Source organism: Lagopus muta, chromosome Z, assembly GCF_023343835.1.
Source record: "Lagopus muta isolate bLagMut1 chromosome Z, bLagMut1 primary, whole genome shotgun sequence".
In the NCBI taxonomy this organism is placed as follows: Eukaryota; Metazoa; Chordata; class Aves; order Galliformes; family Phasianidae; genus Lagopus; species Lagopus muta.
In genome coordinates, this window is record NC_064472.1 from 29,471,931 (window position 1) to 29,490,765 (window position 18,835).

The following is an 18,835-nucleotide window of genomic DNA, read 5'->3' on the forward strand; positions in this document are numbered from 1 at the left end:
TCACTGTCATTTCTGAGAAAACGAATGTGAGATTGATAGCCAAGCAGCATGTATGAAAGAGCAAGCACACATCTCCCCAGTCTCTGATCAATATTAAAAGAAAAACTATAAGTAAATGTTCCAATATGTCTCAATAAATACACAGAAAACTGTATCTTACTATCTCTCACTTGAGTGTAAATTAAGCAAGAGTTGGTTCGTTAAAATTTATCTACTTTATAAAAATGATCTCTCAAGAGTTATCCAACAGTAAGGTTAAAAACACGCTGATTTTTTTAACTTCAAATAGTTGTTTCTCTACAATCTTAGTGCAACCAAACTACGTTCAGAACACATAAAAATTAGGCCGCCTTTTAAGGATATCTGCTTAGTCACTTGAGTTTATCTGCAAAGTCACTTGAGTTTATGCAACTTATTCAACAACAAAAGTTTGAAAATCTCACATCAAGTACTATTCTCCTTTGTTTCAGCATTTAAGCAGAACAAACATAGAAACTAACAACAACAATGAAAACACAAAGAACCAAATGCAAAGAGAACTTCAAAGCATCAGAACAAGCCCTAGAAAGTATTCAGTAGCTATCAAAAAAACTATCAATAAAACTAGTTTCATGCTTCTATGTATAAAAAACACAAATGGTAATCCTTTCAACATTTTTTCTGCTTGTTTCTGTGATTTCGATGTTTTGCATCTAACAACCACATCCATGATTTGACTAATCTGAAGTCCAACTAAAGCAGTTGTTTCCTCACTGCTTTCAGTGTACCTTCTTTTCAATCACCTGTGTCCTATATGAAAGAAAACATGACAACAAATGATTGCTTTGAGGCTTACTGACAGCTTTTCTGCACTTGGCTTCATCTTCTCTCCATAAATCAAGATCCAAGTGACAGCAGCTTTTGGGGAAAAAAAAAAATCTCTGGCTACTTTTCAGTCTCTCAATTCTCTTTTCCTGAGAGTCATTTTGCTGCAGGTATAATGAAGAGCATTCCCCAGATAGTTTTTTACCTATGCAGCCAAAAAAATCTGTATGTTAACATTAAGATAGAAGTTGTCCATAGAGATGTTTTTATCTTAGGAGCTGGGCTGATAATGCAGTTTAAGACAAAACGATATACTTCATTAAAATACATTACAGGCCCAGTGAAAACACAGGCATGTACAGGCTGGTTTCATTGAATTTCAGTTTCCTTGTAATGTTTATGTTTGCCTAAAATTTTAAATATTTTTTGTATGTATTTTTATTTTTAATTTCTCCTTCCAATGATAAGTCACTGAAGACATAACAATCACAGTAATAAATATTTTATGAACTGCAAGACTAAGGAAGCTGAAGTGTAACACAAACTTTCCTTAATTTCTAAATTACATTTTCTGATATACTTGGGAAAGCATTCTTCGAAGGTTTTTCTTTTATTTGAAGATTAGTACTTACTTCATTAAATCGGATTTAATTTTGCTGTCACTTCATTGTTCTGGTGTCAAACCTATCTTACATTTAAGCAATCACTTCTGCCATCCTAATGTTGCCCTTGGTAAGATATGAGTATTCACAGGAATCACTAAACTGGAAAGCTGGGCATAGACCTACTATATGAATATCTATTTCTATTAATTGTCTTGGTTTTATTATTATTATACTATCTTAAGCATTTCCTTTGAATATTTATCATGATAACGATTAAATTGAAACTTACCAAACTGCTAGCACCACTGGTATCTTTATAGATATACTGATACTGACAGGGATTGATAAACTACTCAGCGTACCAGCCCCTCAAAACAGATAATCTCTATCATGTTGCTGTTTTTATTATTCTTCTTTTTTTAATTAATATTTAATATATACCTCAAAAAATGTAATTATGATGTTATATTTACCTTCACAGAGTGCAGCAGTAACAATTATATTTTCTGTTAATGTCATACATCAAAATAAGTGGACACATAAAAAGATTGATGTTTAAACAAAACGTGGAACTGAGGCCACAGATTACAACTACAGCAGGAAATATGGCACTTAGTGCTCAATTAATGGCATTGACTTTGATGATGGCATTGACTTAGATCAAGACAGTGATTTCAGGCTACTAAACAATGAAAAACTGCATTATCTTCAACACTGATACTGAACCGAAAGGGCTCTACACCAGGCCAAGGGACTTAAATGTATGCATAGCAAATAGCCTCAATAAAAGTGAGTGCATTCTAAGAACTTTTTGTGTAAAAAAAATTCTGTCTAGGTAAATGGCAGCTTTATTTATATTGAATTACCTTGCAGACAGAAACTGATTTTTTTTTTCATGTATTCACAGATACACATAATGCTGTAAAATATCCAAATTATAGAACAGAAGACAAAAAACACCCAACTGTATCCTCAACAGATAGCAGCTGTGTACATAGTTAATCCTCTGCCTTTTCTTGCAAAGTTCACAGTATCATGTATGTGCATTGGTTAAGTATGGGTCAGTATTCAAGGAAAAAGATCAAAATGATAACACGCTGTGTATAGCAGCTCATGATTCTTCAGAGACAGCTTTCTTTTTAATTGCATTCTATGGCTATACAACCTCCTATTAGTTCAGCAAGGATAAACCAGAGAGGAATTTTTCCACCTCTTCTTGGTAACTCCATCTTCGTTGTTATCAATGTCACTTGTTTCTTAGAGATTTCTGATCACTTTACAGATGTAGATGACTGTCTAGGAAAAGCAAATGAATCATCTTACATATCAATGAGTGGTAAAAACAAAGGTGTTATAAAAAAGATTTGCTCAAGATGGCTTAGTTTGAATTTTCCAAGCAACTATATATTTTATTTTTATCAAAAATGCCTATAGCACAGTATTAAATCATTATATACTAGAGCGGAAATAATTAGATGTGGGTCATGCTAAAATTAGTCATGAGCTGTTGTCTGAAAGTATTTAACAGGTGTACATTCTTAGCCAAACTATCTGGTGAAGAATTATTTTAAGCTAAATTGAATTGCTCTCCTTTGTCTGGTACAATTTCAATTCCCCTTCTTAAATCACAGCAACTGTCAGACATCTTATCTATAAAACAGCAACTCCACTCACCCCCCACCCTCCCCGCCCTTCCCTTTCTTTTTTTCATGTATGCTTCTAATAGGATATAGTATAGCCAGCTGGAAGATTTCAGCACATTGTTTCTCTATTAGAACCATCCATTTTGCCCTAAAACGTCAAGCATTAATGATTTTCTACCATTGCTAATATTTCAGAAACAAAATTGGTCCTGTGAATATATACAAATACATAAGAGTGAACTGATTAATTTTATTCCTTTATCTGGATGAAATCCAGTGAAAGGTGAAATTCAGTGAAGAGCAGCGGAAAGGAAGAGAAAGGGAAAGGGGAAAGGGGAAAGGGGAAAGGGGAAAGGGGAAAGGGGAAGGGGAAGGGGAAAGGGAAAGGGAAAGGGAAAGGGAAAGGGGAAAGGGGAAAGGGGAAAGGGGAAAGGGGAAAGGGGGAGGGGGAAGGGGGAAGGGGGAAGGGGGAAGGGGGAAGGGGGAAGGGGGAAGGAGAGGGGAGGGGAGGGGAGGGGAGGGGAGGGGAGGGGAGGGGAGGGGAGGGGAGGGGAGGGGAGGGGAGGGGAGGGGAGGGGAGGGGAGGGGAGGGGAGGGGAGGGGAGGGGAGGGGAGGGAAGGGAGGGGAGGGGAGGGGAGGGGAGGGGAGGGAAGGGAAGGGAAGGGAAGGGAAGGGAAGGGAAGGGAAGGGAAGGGAAGGGAAGGGAAGGGAAGGGAAGGGAAGGGAAGGGAAGGGAAGGGAAGGGAAGGGAAGGGAAGGGAAGGGAAGGGAAGGGAAGGGAAGGGAAGGGAAGGGAAGGGAAGGGAAGGGAAGGGAAGGGAAGGGAAGGGAAGGGAAGGGAAGGGAAGGGAAGGGAAGGGAAGGGAAGGGAAGGGAAGGGAAGGGAAGGGAAGGGAAGGGAAGGGAAGGGAAGGGAAGGGAAGGGAAGGGAAGGGAAGGGAAGGGAAGGGAAGGGAAGGGAAGGGAAGGGAAGGAAAGGAAAGGAAAGGAAAGGAAAGGAAAGGAAAGGAAAGGAAAGGAAAGGAAAGGAAAGGAAAGGAAAGGAAAGGAAAGGAAAGGAAAGGAAAGGAAAGGAAAGGAAAGGAAAGGAAAGGAAAGGAAAGGAAAGGAAAGGCACGCCTGCAGCTTTTATTATTAATTGGTAACGTGAAAATTTCCTTTATGTCTGTTTATTATACAATTAGAACTGCACAAAGAAGTCATGTTAAAAAATGTAATCACGAAATAATTTAAAAAAATAATGATAAAACAAGATTATTTCAAATTATAATAATAGAAGACAAGTGTTTTTATTTTCCCTAAATACATTCCCATTCTGAAAGAAAATATTTCAAAATAGTTTATAGTGTTACATCTAAATATTCCTAGTACTTTACTACTTCATTATCCATTTCACAAAATCTGAATGCCAATCCAATCCACACCAGCTTGTAAGTTTCTGCTTAAACATAAATTGTACTGGCTACATTTCTCTTCTTTTTTTCCTTCTTTTTTCAGTATCTCAACATCCTTTTGTGTGACTGTCAAGCAGCTGTGTTTTGTTCCTTAATCTTCCTTACACAGCTCCCCAGGAGAGACTTTATAACATAAATTGCAAAGTACTATTTTCACAGCAGGAATAACAGTGTTCCTCTTCAAAAAAGAGGCATAATAAAAACAGGACTGTAATTAACATGCTAATTTTGGTCACATTGTGCTGTGCATAGTATGTAGCACGATCACTGAAATTTGAGGAAGTTTGAGCAAAGATACTTGTTTGACTCTTCAGATTTTAAATATATTTCAAATATCAACTTTACAGTGTATGAATTTGTGACAAGAGGTATTCTCTTATTTACCTTTCTTTACTTCATTCCACTTTCAGTGGTTTGTCCTACCTGAAGCCCCCCAGCTACAGTCATTATGACTATACAGCAAGCAGTCAAGTGAGGTAAACACTGGTGTACACAGTTTATACAGCTCCAGCTGGAACACAGTTAATTTTTCATACCATGTTGCTAATACTCAGTATATGTAAACTCATTCCTCCCATTTATATACAAATAAGAGCCATCCCATAGCGCATTTTCCAAAATTATAGTCATGCCACTTCATTTTCCTAATTTCTGTGCCCTAAAAGATAAAAGTGCCAGATCACAAAATACTTCAAAATCATTCCTTGTCATTTCAGCACTATTGCACCTCAAACTTGTGTCTATCAATGCACAGAGAAACATTTAGCACTCAGTAAATATTTCACTTTTCAGTTTCAGCAGCAACGACTTCTGGATGTTAACTCAACTACTTTCAAATAAGAAAAAAAATATATATATATATATCTGTCCTAGTCACTTCCCCTTCCTGTTTCCTTCCTTATACAGTGCTTGTGCTACAAAGATTCTTAATGTTCATAATTTCATAACGCACTATATAATCAACAATGATAGAGAGAATAATGGGCAGAGAAAGCTAACTGCCTTTTTGCTCAAGTAACCTGTGTAGTCACTCTTGTTAGATAGTAATAGGTAAAACAATGCAAACATCAGTGATAGTAAATATCTAGGCATTAGATATACCTTGTGGTAGCAGGTCATCAGCCTGTATTGTTGTATTGCTAGTTGGGCATCAGGTGGTAGGTAGTTGCATTATGGAGATATTTATTTGTCTTAATTTTTTCTTCTACTTCTGTGTTAGTAAATAGTTTATATCTTAACACAAGATTTCTATTTTGTTTTCTCCCTCATCCCAAGGGTGTGGTTATGTTGTTATTAGCTACCTGCTGGGTTGAATCATGACAGAAGTCAAAAAGAAAAATGAAAACAAATTCTTAAAAATGAACTCCATGTAAGTTTTGCTGGTTTCTCTATTATGCCAGAAATAAGTACCTCCTTTCCTTCTTCCTGAACAATATACATTATTGCACGTAACACCTGCCAGAAAAACTTTTGTATAGTCATTAAAATTATCTATTATCCACCATTTACAAGTTGAAAACAACACAGCAGAACAGTTTTTAGGTTGATCTAACAATAAATAAATGAACAATAAAAGTAACTACACCTGCAATTACCAGTGTTTGGAAACTTCCTACATTTTATAGCCTTTGATAGCCTATTGAAAACTGATAATTTTGAATGAATGACTTAAAGCGTTGTTTCACTCAAATGATTCTCAGTATAAATTTTCAAATGAAGACCTCCAAAAGAAGTAGCATAGACTCCTCTTGTCTGAGAAGACCCTTCCAGATCTTTACCCTATTTGACAAGAAAAAAAAAACCTTTTTTTCTTGTCAAATTTAGCATTTTGCTGTAGCTTTATATATAGGAAATCAAAAGCAGTTTTAGTTTATCTAAGACATTCACTCTTGGTCCACATAGATACTATGTTCAGCCTAGAAAGTTTAACTTATGTTGGAATGTGCCCTGATTTACTCCAGTAACAGAAGAAGGCCCTATCACATCTCTGCTGAGGCCTTGGAATAACGTCACTTTTCCTGTACTTTTTATGCATTTTAAAACTTCAACAGCCAAAAGCTAGCAACTTTATTTATATTCATAGTTCCTAGAGAGCCAAGTACAATAACTTGCTCAAAGAGCAAGAACAAAATAAAAGCGTGTAAAAGCTTTAGTGAAGAAAATGGTTGGTTCAGCTGCAGATAGAAAAACTGTCAGGTTTAGCTTTAAAAGATGCGTGTGTTGGCAAAAACATTTATATGCTATGATATACAAGAGTTTTGTAATAGTTAAAATGGATTATAATAACAAACGAATATATGTTGATATTTCAACTGTTGTAAATGTCTTCATTTCACCAGACTTTTGCATTAGGATACATATATGTGTATGTTGAACTATGGGTTAAATCTGACTTCCTTCTCAAGATCCCCATTTGTACAAGATATGGTATAATGCTTATTTGGGTCTGTAACAACACCGTTGCTGAAACATTTAAAGAACATTTGGAGCATAGCATAGCTTGCGTATTTTCTTCAGTCAGGAGTCATCCACTCACTGGGGATGAGTTAAAACTAAGTGGACCGCAGATGAAAGACACTCCAATCTGTTTTGTGTTGGATTATATTTGTTTAATTCTTTTTCACATCTGTATCATATGTTTATTCCTAAAGGAGTTATGCGAGGCAATGTCCAACAGTGATAAAATCAAATGGAGCATTTTACACAAGACTGCTATTGATGACTGTATATAATGAAGATTTGTCTAAGACTGCAAAGTAGAAGCTTATAATAGAATTACTTATCTTCCAGTCTAATGCACTTGGCATTATTGTTTGTCACAGAAAAACAAACAAACAAACAAACAAACAAAAAAACATAGCAAGGTACTGAATTTAAAGCATCTCAAAATTTTAGGCCTGATAAAACTTCATTACATTGCCTTGATGATTTATCATGGTCCTTCCTTTCTCAGACGTTACTCATTTATCTAAATCTAAATCTACAGTTCAAGAACTCACACGTTCTCAACTTTGCCTCAAATATGTAAATCTATGTCTGAGGCAAAAAAGATATTTCATCATTTGGAAAAGCTGTATTACAACTAAAAGTTACTTTTCTTTTTTTTTCAGACAATACATTTTAATTAGACGAACAGTTTTTAATTAATTTAAATTTAAAGTGACTTAAATTTTTAACCTAACAACTAATAGTATTCATATTTTGCTTATTTAACATTTGTATATGCATAGCATTATGAACATTTTTTAAGCAGAATCTGATGTTTACCTTGTGAGTACATTGCTGAAATATTTGAGTAGAAAAGGTAGCGAAGCTCACATATGCCTAACAATTTAATAATCAACAGAAATAGAAAAGAAACAGATCTCTATAGATCAGAGATTTGTAAATACATTTAAAGAGATTATATAGGCAAGGAATGAACCTGAGTTTTCCCACTTATTTTTTAGTTTTTTGTTTTTAATTTCCTCCTTACGTTCCTCTAATTTTTAATACAGTATGACGCATGGTTGTATTTCATGGAAACTATGCATAAAAAATGATTAGTCTTACAATTTTCATTCATTAGACTGAGAAGAATTTTTAAAAGATAACAGAAGGAATGATTCTGGCATTAGAGATAACAAATTTAAACATTAAATAAATTTGTTTATATCAGACTACCTCTAAGATTCTTTTTTGACACCGACTATCCACTACTGAAAAAATCACAAGTATTGAAATAAATATTTTCTGCTTTTTTTTTTTTTAATAGAAAAACTACATCCATGTCTCACTAATTCTATTGAGAAAAAAGGATATATATATATACATATAAATATATTTAACATTTTTTTTCTTTTAAATTCTGTCAAGTAGGCTGATCATTATTAGTTCATACTGAATCACAGAATCATTTGAGTTGAAAGTGACCATTAAAGGACATCTGATCCAATCCCCCCTGCAATGATCAGGATCTATTTAATATAAATAGTATAAATAATAATAGAAATAATATAAAGAAGCTCTTAGCAATTAATTATACAAATCAAATAATGCCATGTGATATCACAAATGTATATAATAATTTTCTGCCGTAAAAGCTGAAGAGTGTCATATTTCAAGAAGTGTCTCCAAATCCAGTTTCCATTTATTTCCAGCAGACATAATGAAACATTCAAGTCATTTCACTGCTAGCACTTACTACTATGAGTACTATGTAGACAATGGACTTGGCAGTACATTTATATCCTTATCCCTGAGGGATAGTTAAAAAAAAAAAAGCATTTTCCTTTACTACCTTCAAAAACTTCTTACTGAAGTAGAAACACAATACAGGTGACATAAACCTTTGAAATTGAAAAAAAAAAACATTTTTTACGTATACTGTCCTGGGGGAAGTCTTGTAGCAGCTTACCCTCTTTTAAAATCTGCTTATGTAATTTTTCAAGGTCACTCTTAATTGGGCCAATTTCTGTGTAAATGCTGATCACACAAAGCTAAGCTACCCAGAAGAGCAGTAAAATGCAAATCAGATGTACTCATAAAGCATTCTTTTTGTTCATTAAATAACATAAGTAACTTGTTATGCACAATGCTCTCCTGTCTTATTTCTCTTCCTTGCTCTACTTAGTCATACTCCCATTACCAAGTTATACGTTACGTATATTTAACAGTATCAGGACTAAAACAACACTCATTCGAAAATATTTGTGATTTACTATCTTGGAGTGAAGCCTCCCTTTTAAAATCACTTTTTTTCTCTAAGAAGTAAATTAACTATGATTAGAAAGAACTTACCACGTAAAACAGTGAGTCTCGTGGACACACTTATTTCACCGACACTATTGGAAGCCACACACTCATAAATAGCTTCATCTCGTGGTGTGCGCAGTGGTTGTATTCTGAGAACTGATCCAGACCCATCATCAAACTCTATTACCTATAAAAGGAAACAACAGCTGTCACAGATGTTGTTACAAATACCTATCCCTCCATTAATCTGTACATGAACAGTGACCTGCCAGTATTTTTGACATCAGAACCTTTTTTGTATATGCATACCATGGCAAATTTAACACTGGTAGGAATATAGACAATGCTATATATATAACATATATATATAATATACATATATTTTATATATATATAACATACAGTGCTGGACATGCAATGGCCACTCCAAGGTAATTTCAAGAAACAACAAGAAAAACAAACCGATAAACAAAAAAGAGCACCAACACCAACAATAACAAAAGCAAACCACCATCAACAAAAGATCTAACAAGGTCTGTAAGAATGTATTCTGTAACTTAATGTTCTCTTATCCTGAAGTCCATCAGCAGTCTCCCATCATTCCCTTAGCTTTACCATCATATGTTAGTTGAAATTGCTGCAGGCTATTCTTGCACCCTAGTTATAGGCTGCACTTCACCGTTTGAGCTCCCAAGTGACAAAAGCTTGACAATTTCTGAACAAGATAGAACTAGTTTGTTTAACTATGCATTCAGCCCACAGATTGGAAGGAAATTTATAAAAAATGCAACAGAAACCATGTATCAGTTAAAGGACTAAGTAATAGGACTAAATAAACAACTTACATATTTAGTTTTTCAAACTGCAATATTTATAGAAGAGACAGCCATTTTCATATAAGAAAAAATGAAATACACATTTTTATTCTAATCAATTCCTTTAAATTAATTTGAATTCTATTGTTTTTATCTCCTTGTCCTGCAGACACAACTATTCCATGTATTGGTGAGTAACGCAGAATTCCAAACACTGGAAAGGTCTTCCCTATAATTAAATAATAGTAGTAATCTATATAATCTAAGCTGATTTTAAATTTGTCAATAAAATATGTTAGTACTACCATCAGGACAACAGTACTTATAAATACAAGTTAATTACATTTCTTTTTTTTACAGAGCAATACATATTTCACCATACTCTATATATACATAAACAAAACAATTTACGTATATACTTGTTTGCACGTATCTTTGTGTCTGCATGTCTAAGTTACACACAAATGTTCTATCAGATCTCCACTTTTGCTGAGAGTAAGAGAAAAAAAGTACAGATTTGGGAAATATTATTATGCACGTTGCTCAAGTAATACCTCCTATTTATTTCTGTGGAAACTACAACATATGCAATGAGCACAACAATCCTCAGTTACAAAGCACTATTTTTCAATACAGTCATTATCTATAGCTATGCCTATAGCGATATAGGCTTCCTCAAAACTACTTAAAATGAACACAGAAGACTTCAATGTTCATTCAAGTTTTGTATCTGCGTCTTCTATCGTTCACTCAAAAATTATGCGTCACAACAGTTTTATAAACCACCTAGGCATTCCGGATGCAAAGTATATGCTTTTTAACAGTCAAAATAGTGAAGAGGCACAGGGGAAATTATATACTATTAGCCCCATTTTAGTGTCCGTTATATATGACTTAACTCATTTTCTGAATTTTTCTTCATGTTAAAGGTCAATCAATACTTTATATTAATTGTTCCTGACACTAAAAGAGGGAATGTTATTTGCTGTTTTATTTCCCCAAAGAAACTGTATCCTTTGAAAAGATTATTTTTACTATTTCCTTTAATTGAATGTTGTGGAAAGAGAGGAAACAGCTTTCTCTATAGCCTCTCCCAAGGTTATTGTTAAGAAAAGAATCAAAAGCAAACAAATTTTATATTTCCTCTAAAGCAGCAGGAACTGTAATGTCCCTTTCATCTTTATCTGCAGTGGTGGTAAGCAATTATGGCAGCAGAGGCTGCATCAGGCTAGGTCTGCTTGGTGCACACTATCACAGAAGGAGGTGGTTTGCTCTCTGTGGACAATAATCATGGCACAAATAATTTTCCTTATCTCCTTTACAGAAAAGTTAGCCACCTGAACAGAAGTAAGCCAAGGCTCACCAGATAAATTATGTTGGTTTATAAAGCAGCAGTGATAATTTCACCTTTAACAGTGCTTGTGTGTAACCAGTTTGAAAAATGGAACATTCACAAGTCTGCTCTCATTAAGTTATCCCCAATGATCATAGCTATTTTGTTCAATCTATGAAAATAGAGCACACATATTGGGATTAGAAGTGAGGTTGGAACTTAAGTTTTTCAGAGGAACAGAACAATGGACCTAATACCTCAAATCTCTGATTGCTGACTTTCTTTCCCTTCTTGTTCCAGACAATTTTAGGTCTTGGGTCTCCTGTGGCTTGACAGATGAATGAAGCGACACCTCCAGAAACCCCTGTCTGGTCAACAGGTGTTCTTGTAAACTTTGGTGGTGCTAAAACAAACAAACAAACAAACAAACAAACAAAATTAATCTAAGTAGCAATCATGAAAAAAAAACCAACAAAAACAACACATCAAGATTTCAAAATGAATAGAATAAAATATCTTCTTTCTTCAGTGACAGTATTCATCTGCAAGAAAAAGTAATAAGAAATAACTAAAAGGTCAGGGAAGTACTTACAGATTTTACTATTAAATCTGATGCCATCAGAGTAGCAAGACCATACATTATATTTTATCACAGTTATAAATAAAAAATCTATTTGCCTTCTGTTGCAAAATGAGCTCATCTATCAACTTAAATTATACCATGATTCATTACTTGATGATATGATCACAGGATGTCATGAAAGCTGGATTTCCACCTTTAAGCCATTAAAATCAGTGACATTTCAGAGAAAGTCTGTGAAAATATTTTAAGTTTGAAGAGGTATGGGTAAATACCTATGTATTAAAAGCTTATGCAGAAGGGACTATAACAGAAGTGAGATTTATGCTTGTGCACAGTTTTATGTAAAACTCCAGTTCATTCCCACAATATTTTACTCTGTCACAAAGAAGTGAAAAAAATACAACTATTGCAAGAACAAGAAAAGAGAGAGAACTGGAGAAGTCATTTAAAAAGTAGATAAGGATATTTTTATCAATTATTCTCTTACCTTCTTTTTCTAGTAGAGCATAATAAATTTATCAGATTGTTTAAGAAACAACACTTTCAAACTTGGATTAGTGCAGGACAAGATTTCTGAGAAATCAATATAAAAGTCTGAGAGTCTAAGCACAGCACAGAGATGTTAAAGAGTTCTTTCATATATTTACTTAATTCTCTTTTGTAATTGAGTAGTCTTTAGAGTATAGTTGAAGATGCTGATTCGCATTACATGGAGTACAGAGGGTCAATAAAATCATTACAAAAAAAAAAAAAAGAAAAGCAGATCTTTGATCTATGGTCTGTCTTCAGCTGTAAACTGCTATATGTAGTGGCTCTGCAACAACTAATTTTGCTCTCATCTTCAATTTTTGCTTCATTTTTATTCTCAGCCTCTGGTTGCCTTCATCGTTCCACCTTAGTACTGACATTTATGTACAAATATTGTACTTCTTTTTTATTCCTATTTGTTGCATTACATTTCTAATGTCTATCTGCCTATTCTTCTGAGGTGGCCTTCCCGAAGGCAGTATTTCTTGTCAACATCTTTATTTAAATGACAGAATCTTAGAAGACTGCATGTATGAATGTATGCGTCCAAGTAACACTTATATGAATCCTGAAATCATTTTAAATGCCAAGAAAATATGATGTAGACTTTCTTATAAAACAGAATGTATTGCTACATTGCTACGCTAGATATGGGAACATGAAAAATGTCTCAAGTTTATTAAATTAATTGAGTCTATTTTAACCAACCTTTAGCATTCAACATACCATTAAAAAAGATAATAATAATAAAATAAAATTAAAAAAAAAAAACCAGTAAAAATATTTTGTTCATGAGTGCATTTTTTTCTTTAACAGAATTTTCAGGCAAAATGGTTATTGTTATATTTTCAACTTCGCAGAAAGTTCTAGCCTCTTTAAACTATTTGCTGTGCTGATTTTGTCTCATATTCATCAGTAATAAATACAGTATCTGAAGACAAGTGCAACAGCAAGACTGAACACAGCAAAACAGTGTGCCACTGCTGCTGTGGGGAACTTACAAAAGTGTATTTTTGATGAAAAAAAATCTCCAAATGCACAACATAAGAAGAGCAGAGTTAGAGCAGCGAAACTGAAAATCCTTTCCTATGTGTCCAGGCTTTATGCCTGGACCACAGTAAAGACAGAAATGTTTTCTGATGAGGAGCATCTGGATTTCACCAAAACTGCTAGCTTTGAATCCTTTTCTGCACTTGCATTTATTCAGCTCTCTGATACATAAAGAGACATGACTGATTCAGATATGCTGATACTCTGTGGCACAAATTATGATGGTGTGCCATCATGTGAAAACTGATGCACATCATTCTATTTTATTCTTTCTGACATTTTGTGAATTCACTCTTGAACTGCAAACTAATGAAAGAAAAAATGTTGTCTGGGGAAGTTCACCAGCACACAGAAACTATGTATTATAGCTCACAGGAAGATTTTCAGTTCTAAATAAATGCTTCACTAATATATGCAGAGACTGGCAAACTCATAAATTCAGCATCAATAAAGTAACTTCCTTCCAGACAAGATTTATTTTGAAAAATTTGCCAGTTTTGCTATGCATTATCAGGGTCAAGGACCATTACCAGCTCAACAACCATGTCATGCATTCATTTCTGCAACATTTTATTTATTATTCTGAGAACAGGGGAACTCCAGATAATTAAACAACAAAGAAAATAGAAACAATGGAAAAAATAGAAATAAACAACAAGCATGCCTAACCATGTTAAACTAGGTTTGCAAAATACACAAATAAAAATGCATTCTACTACTAGTTTTGTGTCACTGTCAATCACCATGATATTTATGGTTTGCATGCTTTTGCTTTCATGCAATGTACCATATTAATGGTAATAATACTTTTTAAAAAGACAGAGAAATAGAATCTTTTTCTTCCTTATCAGACATTCAGAGACAAATTCTTTATAAGTGCAACTGAGGCAAGTGAAACAGAGTTTGTACTAATTTATACTGTAACAGAATTTGCCTTTCCCATTTCTGTTGAACAGAAAATAAACATAACTCCACATTCAAAACTATGCAAACTGCAATGCTATTTATCTAACAGTATACCCCAAAATACACTTTTTCTACAAAACTTCACTGATATTAGAAATATAACCAGTATTCTGAATCAATCTATGATTCAGGGAAAAAAATTGATGCAGGACTAAAACTGTCATGTCTCATATTAAAGAATGCTTACATATTTCTGCAGACCTAGTGAAGTTGCAGAAATAGGGCTGAACTGCTAACATGTCTTTGTATTTGTCTAGGTATTTGAAGAATAATAGTGTTCTTCCAGTCCTAGGTCAATTTTTGCTGGACCATCTGTGAACTAACAACTCTTCCTTTGAAGTAGGAGAGGGAAAAGACAAACATATATATATATATTATATATATATATATAAAATATATATATATATAATGATGTAATTCCCTATTTGTAGATATTTTTCAAGAGAAACTATTTTTTAAGGTTGTTTTGTTAAGAATACAATTATATGTAGAAAGATAATACTGGTTTTATGTTTAATAGGTGTTATGAGAACAAACTCATTTGTGGTCAAAAGAAGTTATGGCTTTGATGACAGTAGCCAGCTAGCCATGGAGAAAGACAAGCACATGCAATTCACTTTTTCATTATTTAACCTTTGTGTTCATGTAGAAACTGACTATCATCAGTGTACAAGTATGTGAAATCATGCCCAGGAAATAAAAAAAAAAAAAAGAAAAATTGTATTTGTTGCCTTCATCTTTATAAAGGTTGTTAATTAAAGTTTGACACAAATTATCTGCACAATTAGTGCTGTCACTTTCTTGACATTGATTCTGACCTAAGCTGCTAGGCACTCTGATAGCAAATACAATTACACTGTGAGCACAGATATGCTTATTAAAGTAAGGGTAATTTTGATTGAGAACTGACAACTATTTTCAATGTCCCATAAGAATACCAGCACAAAGTCCAACAGATACTCTCTCCAGCACTGATTTATAAATCACAGTCACAATCTATATGGGAATCTTCCAGTACAATTAAATCTGCTAAGAAATCAGAAGTAGTAGGTTACTATCAATTGTATGACTGCCATTCAGCATTACTGAAACTCTATCTGGTCACATTTAAATAAAGCTGTAAGTAAAACAATGCTAGTAAAATTATGTTAGCAGTAGCATAATTAAAGTAAAATTCAGTTGAAATTAGCTGCTCATATTTATATTCTTACTCAGGCTTTCTTCTGGGCATCATCAAGACTGGAACAATGTTGGCTATTAAAAAAATACTGTTTCTTATTTTAGCCTGTTCATCTGTCTGTTCCTTCCCAGATATTTGGGTCGATACTGAACACTGATACTTTGATGCAGAAGTGTACAGTAGAAGACTTCTGTAATTAGGGATTACCACAAAAGCTTTGCAACCGAAGGCTTGAGGGTGCCCATGCACTGCTGATGCTATCCACTTTTTAATCAGAAGTTCATAAGACAACTATTGAACAGTTACATATTATGACCTAGCATATGAGGGAAAAATTGCCGGATCAACTTTTATTTGGGATTTAACTTACTAAAGGAGTTGAAAGCCAAATAAATTTGGCTGCTGCTTCACAAGCAGTCAAGCTATCCCATCAGACAACACAGAAACTTTTGAAATTGAAGTTGTTCTCAACCACTGAGAAAGAATGCGCTATCTTCTTCCGTATTGCATCTCCAGAAAATATGTTACTAATAAGACACTTAAATAACTGATCTGGATTAGAACTTATTCATACCTTTCCCTGAACATAAGATTTCTCTTTATTCTGTGCTATTTCCTTTTTAGCAAGTTTCAGTACAATACCAAAGTAGTAAATGGAATTAGCTAGTCATTCATACTTTTTTAGGCATGGAATTGTCTGATAATTTAAATTAAAATGCCATATACTAGGCATTGTTCATTAAGGACATATTATATTTTTCCTTTATAAATAAATAAATAAATAAATAAATAGAAAGATATATATATTTTTTAAATTAGAAGTTCAGTCCACTCTCTATAACTACTGAAAACTTGTCTTGAAGTGAGACATTTTTATGGAGATAAATCCTCTAGTTTAATAGATGAATATGTACATAAGACTTCGTGGTCTTTAACAGTAAAGAGAGTCAAAGTGAGAGTCAGCAGCACAGGCATACAGAGCTCAGCATGTGGGATTTCAGCAGACAAGATACATAGTGAATGCAGATGTTAACACTGTTTTATTTCTGCACTTTCTGTATGAAAGGTCCAAGTGTACTGCAATGCAATTTACAATTATTTTTTTTCATATTCATGAAATATAATTCATGAAATTTGAATAAAAATTTTCAAGGATTATGGTTTATCATTTTCTTTGCTGTACTTCATGATATGAAAGCTATTTAAGTAGAAAACCTTCAAGGGAAAAAAAATCAAGATAAGATGCTTCATTCATATCTCGTATTTACATGTAAATTACCATAAACTCATGTTTCAGAAGTATCCTGAAACATTATAGTAACTTTTTGTCCGTAAAGACTTTTTTTTTTTAATTTATTATTATTTTTTTTAATGCAATAAAAGGCAGAAATAGTGCAATCACAACATTTCCCAAGGAATCTTTTCATCTGACACTCAGAAAGGCAGGCTGATCACAAAATAAACAATACAGTGTGGCAGGTGTCCAGACTGTTTGGAGCAGTGTACTCATACCATCACAAGAATCACTGCCATATGTTATAGATCTCTTATGTGTTACTGGTCTCGTGGCATCAAGTTTCAGTGGGATATATCACTGGCTCTAAGTCATTCCTTGTTAGAAATTCCAAACTCATTCTTCCCATGCCATACTAGACATGAATAAGAATCTTTTGCTGAAAACAAAGGAAATAAATATATAAAAAGAGAGAGGAAAAAAAAAAAAAAAAAGGAACTCAAAATATTCTTTATATATCCCACGTGCCACTTGACAACATTCACAGTCATTGTGTCCACCTGGCTTACCAGAAATTATTATGCATTTTATGTTAAATGTATAAAAATAACCGACAGGTACTCTTCAACATCTTTATCAATGATTACACGATTGAGTGCACTTGCTGCAAGTTTGGTGATGACACCAATTGGAGTGGTGCAGTTGATAGAGTAGAAGGAAGGGATATCATCCAGAGGGAATTAAATAAGCTCAAATGGTAGGCCCTTGCTAACCTAATGAGTTCAACAAAACAAAGTGCAAGATTTTGAACTTGGCTTGAGGTAATCCCAGATATTTGTACAAACTGGGAGAAGAACATCTAGAGAACAGACTTATTAAGAAAGACTTAGCGGTCTGAGCAGTTGAAAAATTTAACATGAGCAAGCAATGTGGGCTTGCAGACCAGAAGGCCATGGTATCCTTGGTTTCATCAGTAGAGGGATGGCCAGCACATCAAGGGAGGTGATTGTCAGCCCTTGAGAGGCCCTAGCTGGAGTACTGCGTCCATGTCTGGGTCCCCAAACACAGGAAAGCTGTGAAGCTTTTGGAGAGGGTTCAGAGGAGGACCACAGAAAAGATCCAAGAGCTAAAGCACGTCTCCAGCAAAGAGGAGGGACTCTCTGAAAGAACTGGGCTTGTTCAGCCTGGAAAAATGAAGGCTGTATGGAGACCTCACAGTGGCCTTCCAATATTTAAAGAGAGTTTATAAGAATGATGGAAATCAACTTTTTACATGGGGAAAAGGGGGGTTGGTTTTAAACTAAAGGAAGGGACATTTAGATAAGATGTCAGGGGTAAGTTTTTTACTGAGAGAGTGGTGAGGTGCTGGAACAGGTTGCCCAGCAAGTTTGTGGATTCCCCATTCCTGGAGGTGTTTAAAGCCAGGTTACATTGGGCCCTGGGCAGTCTGCTCTAGTACTTCATCTACCAACTGATAACCCTCCTTGAGGTACGGACAATGGAACTTGATGATCTTTGAGATCCCATCCAATCCAAGCCATTCTATGATTCTATGATCAAAAATGATTTAAGTTTTCTAATGTTAACTTTACTGTGAGCTAACATTAAATATATGTGCAACATTTAACAGGAAACTTTGTGTACCATTTGATTCTTTAAAAGTATTGTCAAAGCGTATTCATTTACAACATTTACAACTGCTAATTTACTCATCAATCATAATCTGTGAAATTTATTAGACTGTTCATTATTATAACCAATTATTTGCTTTAATTCTAGCATGCATTTACAGTCCACCTGCAAATTGGATATGTAAGAAAGTTAATTGGCTTTTTATTTCTTTAAGGACAAGTGAGAACTTACATTCACGAAATCTGGATCAAGGAATCCCAAAGTTACTTCATG

At 34.3% G+C, this 18,835-nt stretch overlaps 1 protein-coding gene across 13 annotated transcripts in view; it reads right to left on the reverse strand.

Moving 5' to 3' along the window:
• The window catches only part of PTPRD (protein tyrosine phosphatase receptor type D), a 1,217,200-nt gene that overhangs the window by 202,714 nt on the left and 995,651 nt on the right, over nucleotides 1–18,835 (reverse strand). For all 13 annotated transcript variants that reach the window (XM_048930990.1, XM_048930989.1, XM_048930988.1 and 10 more), the window contains 2 exons: nucleotides 11,647–11,792; nucleotides 9,287–9,428 (listed from right to left, as the gene is read on the reverse strand). In XM_048930990.1, the coding sequence (XP_048786947.1) occupies nucleotides 9,287–9,428; nucleotides 11,647–11,792 (288 nt within the window). The remainder of the gene's footprint in view (nucleotides 1–9,286; nucleotides 9,429–11,646; nucleotides 11,793–18,835) is intronic.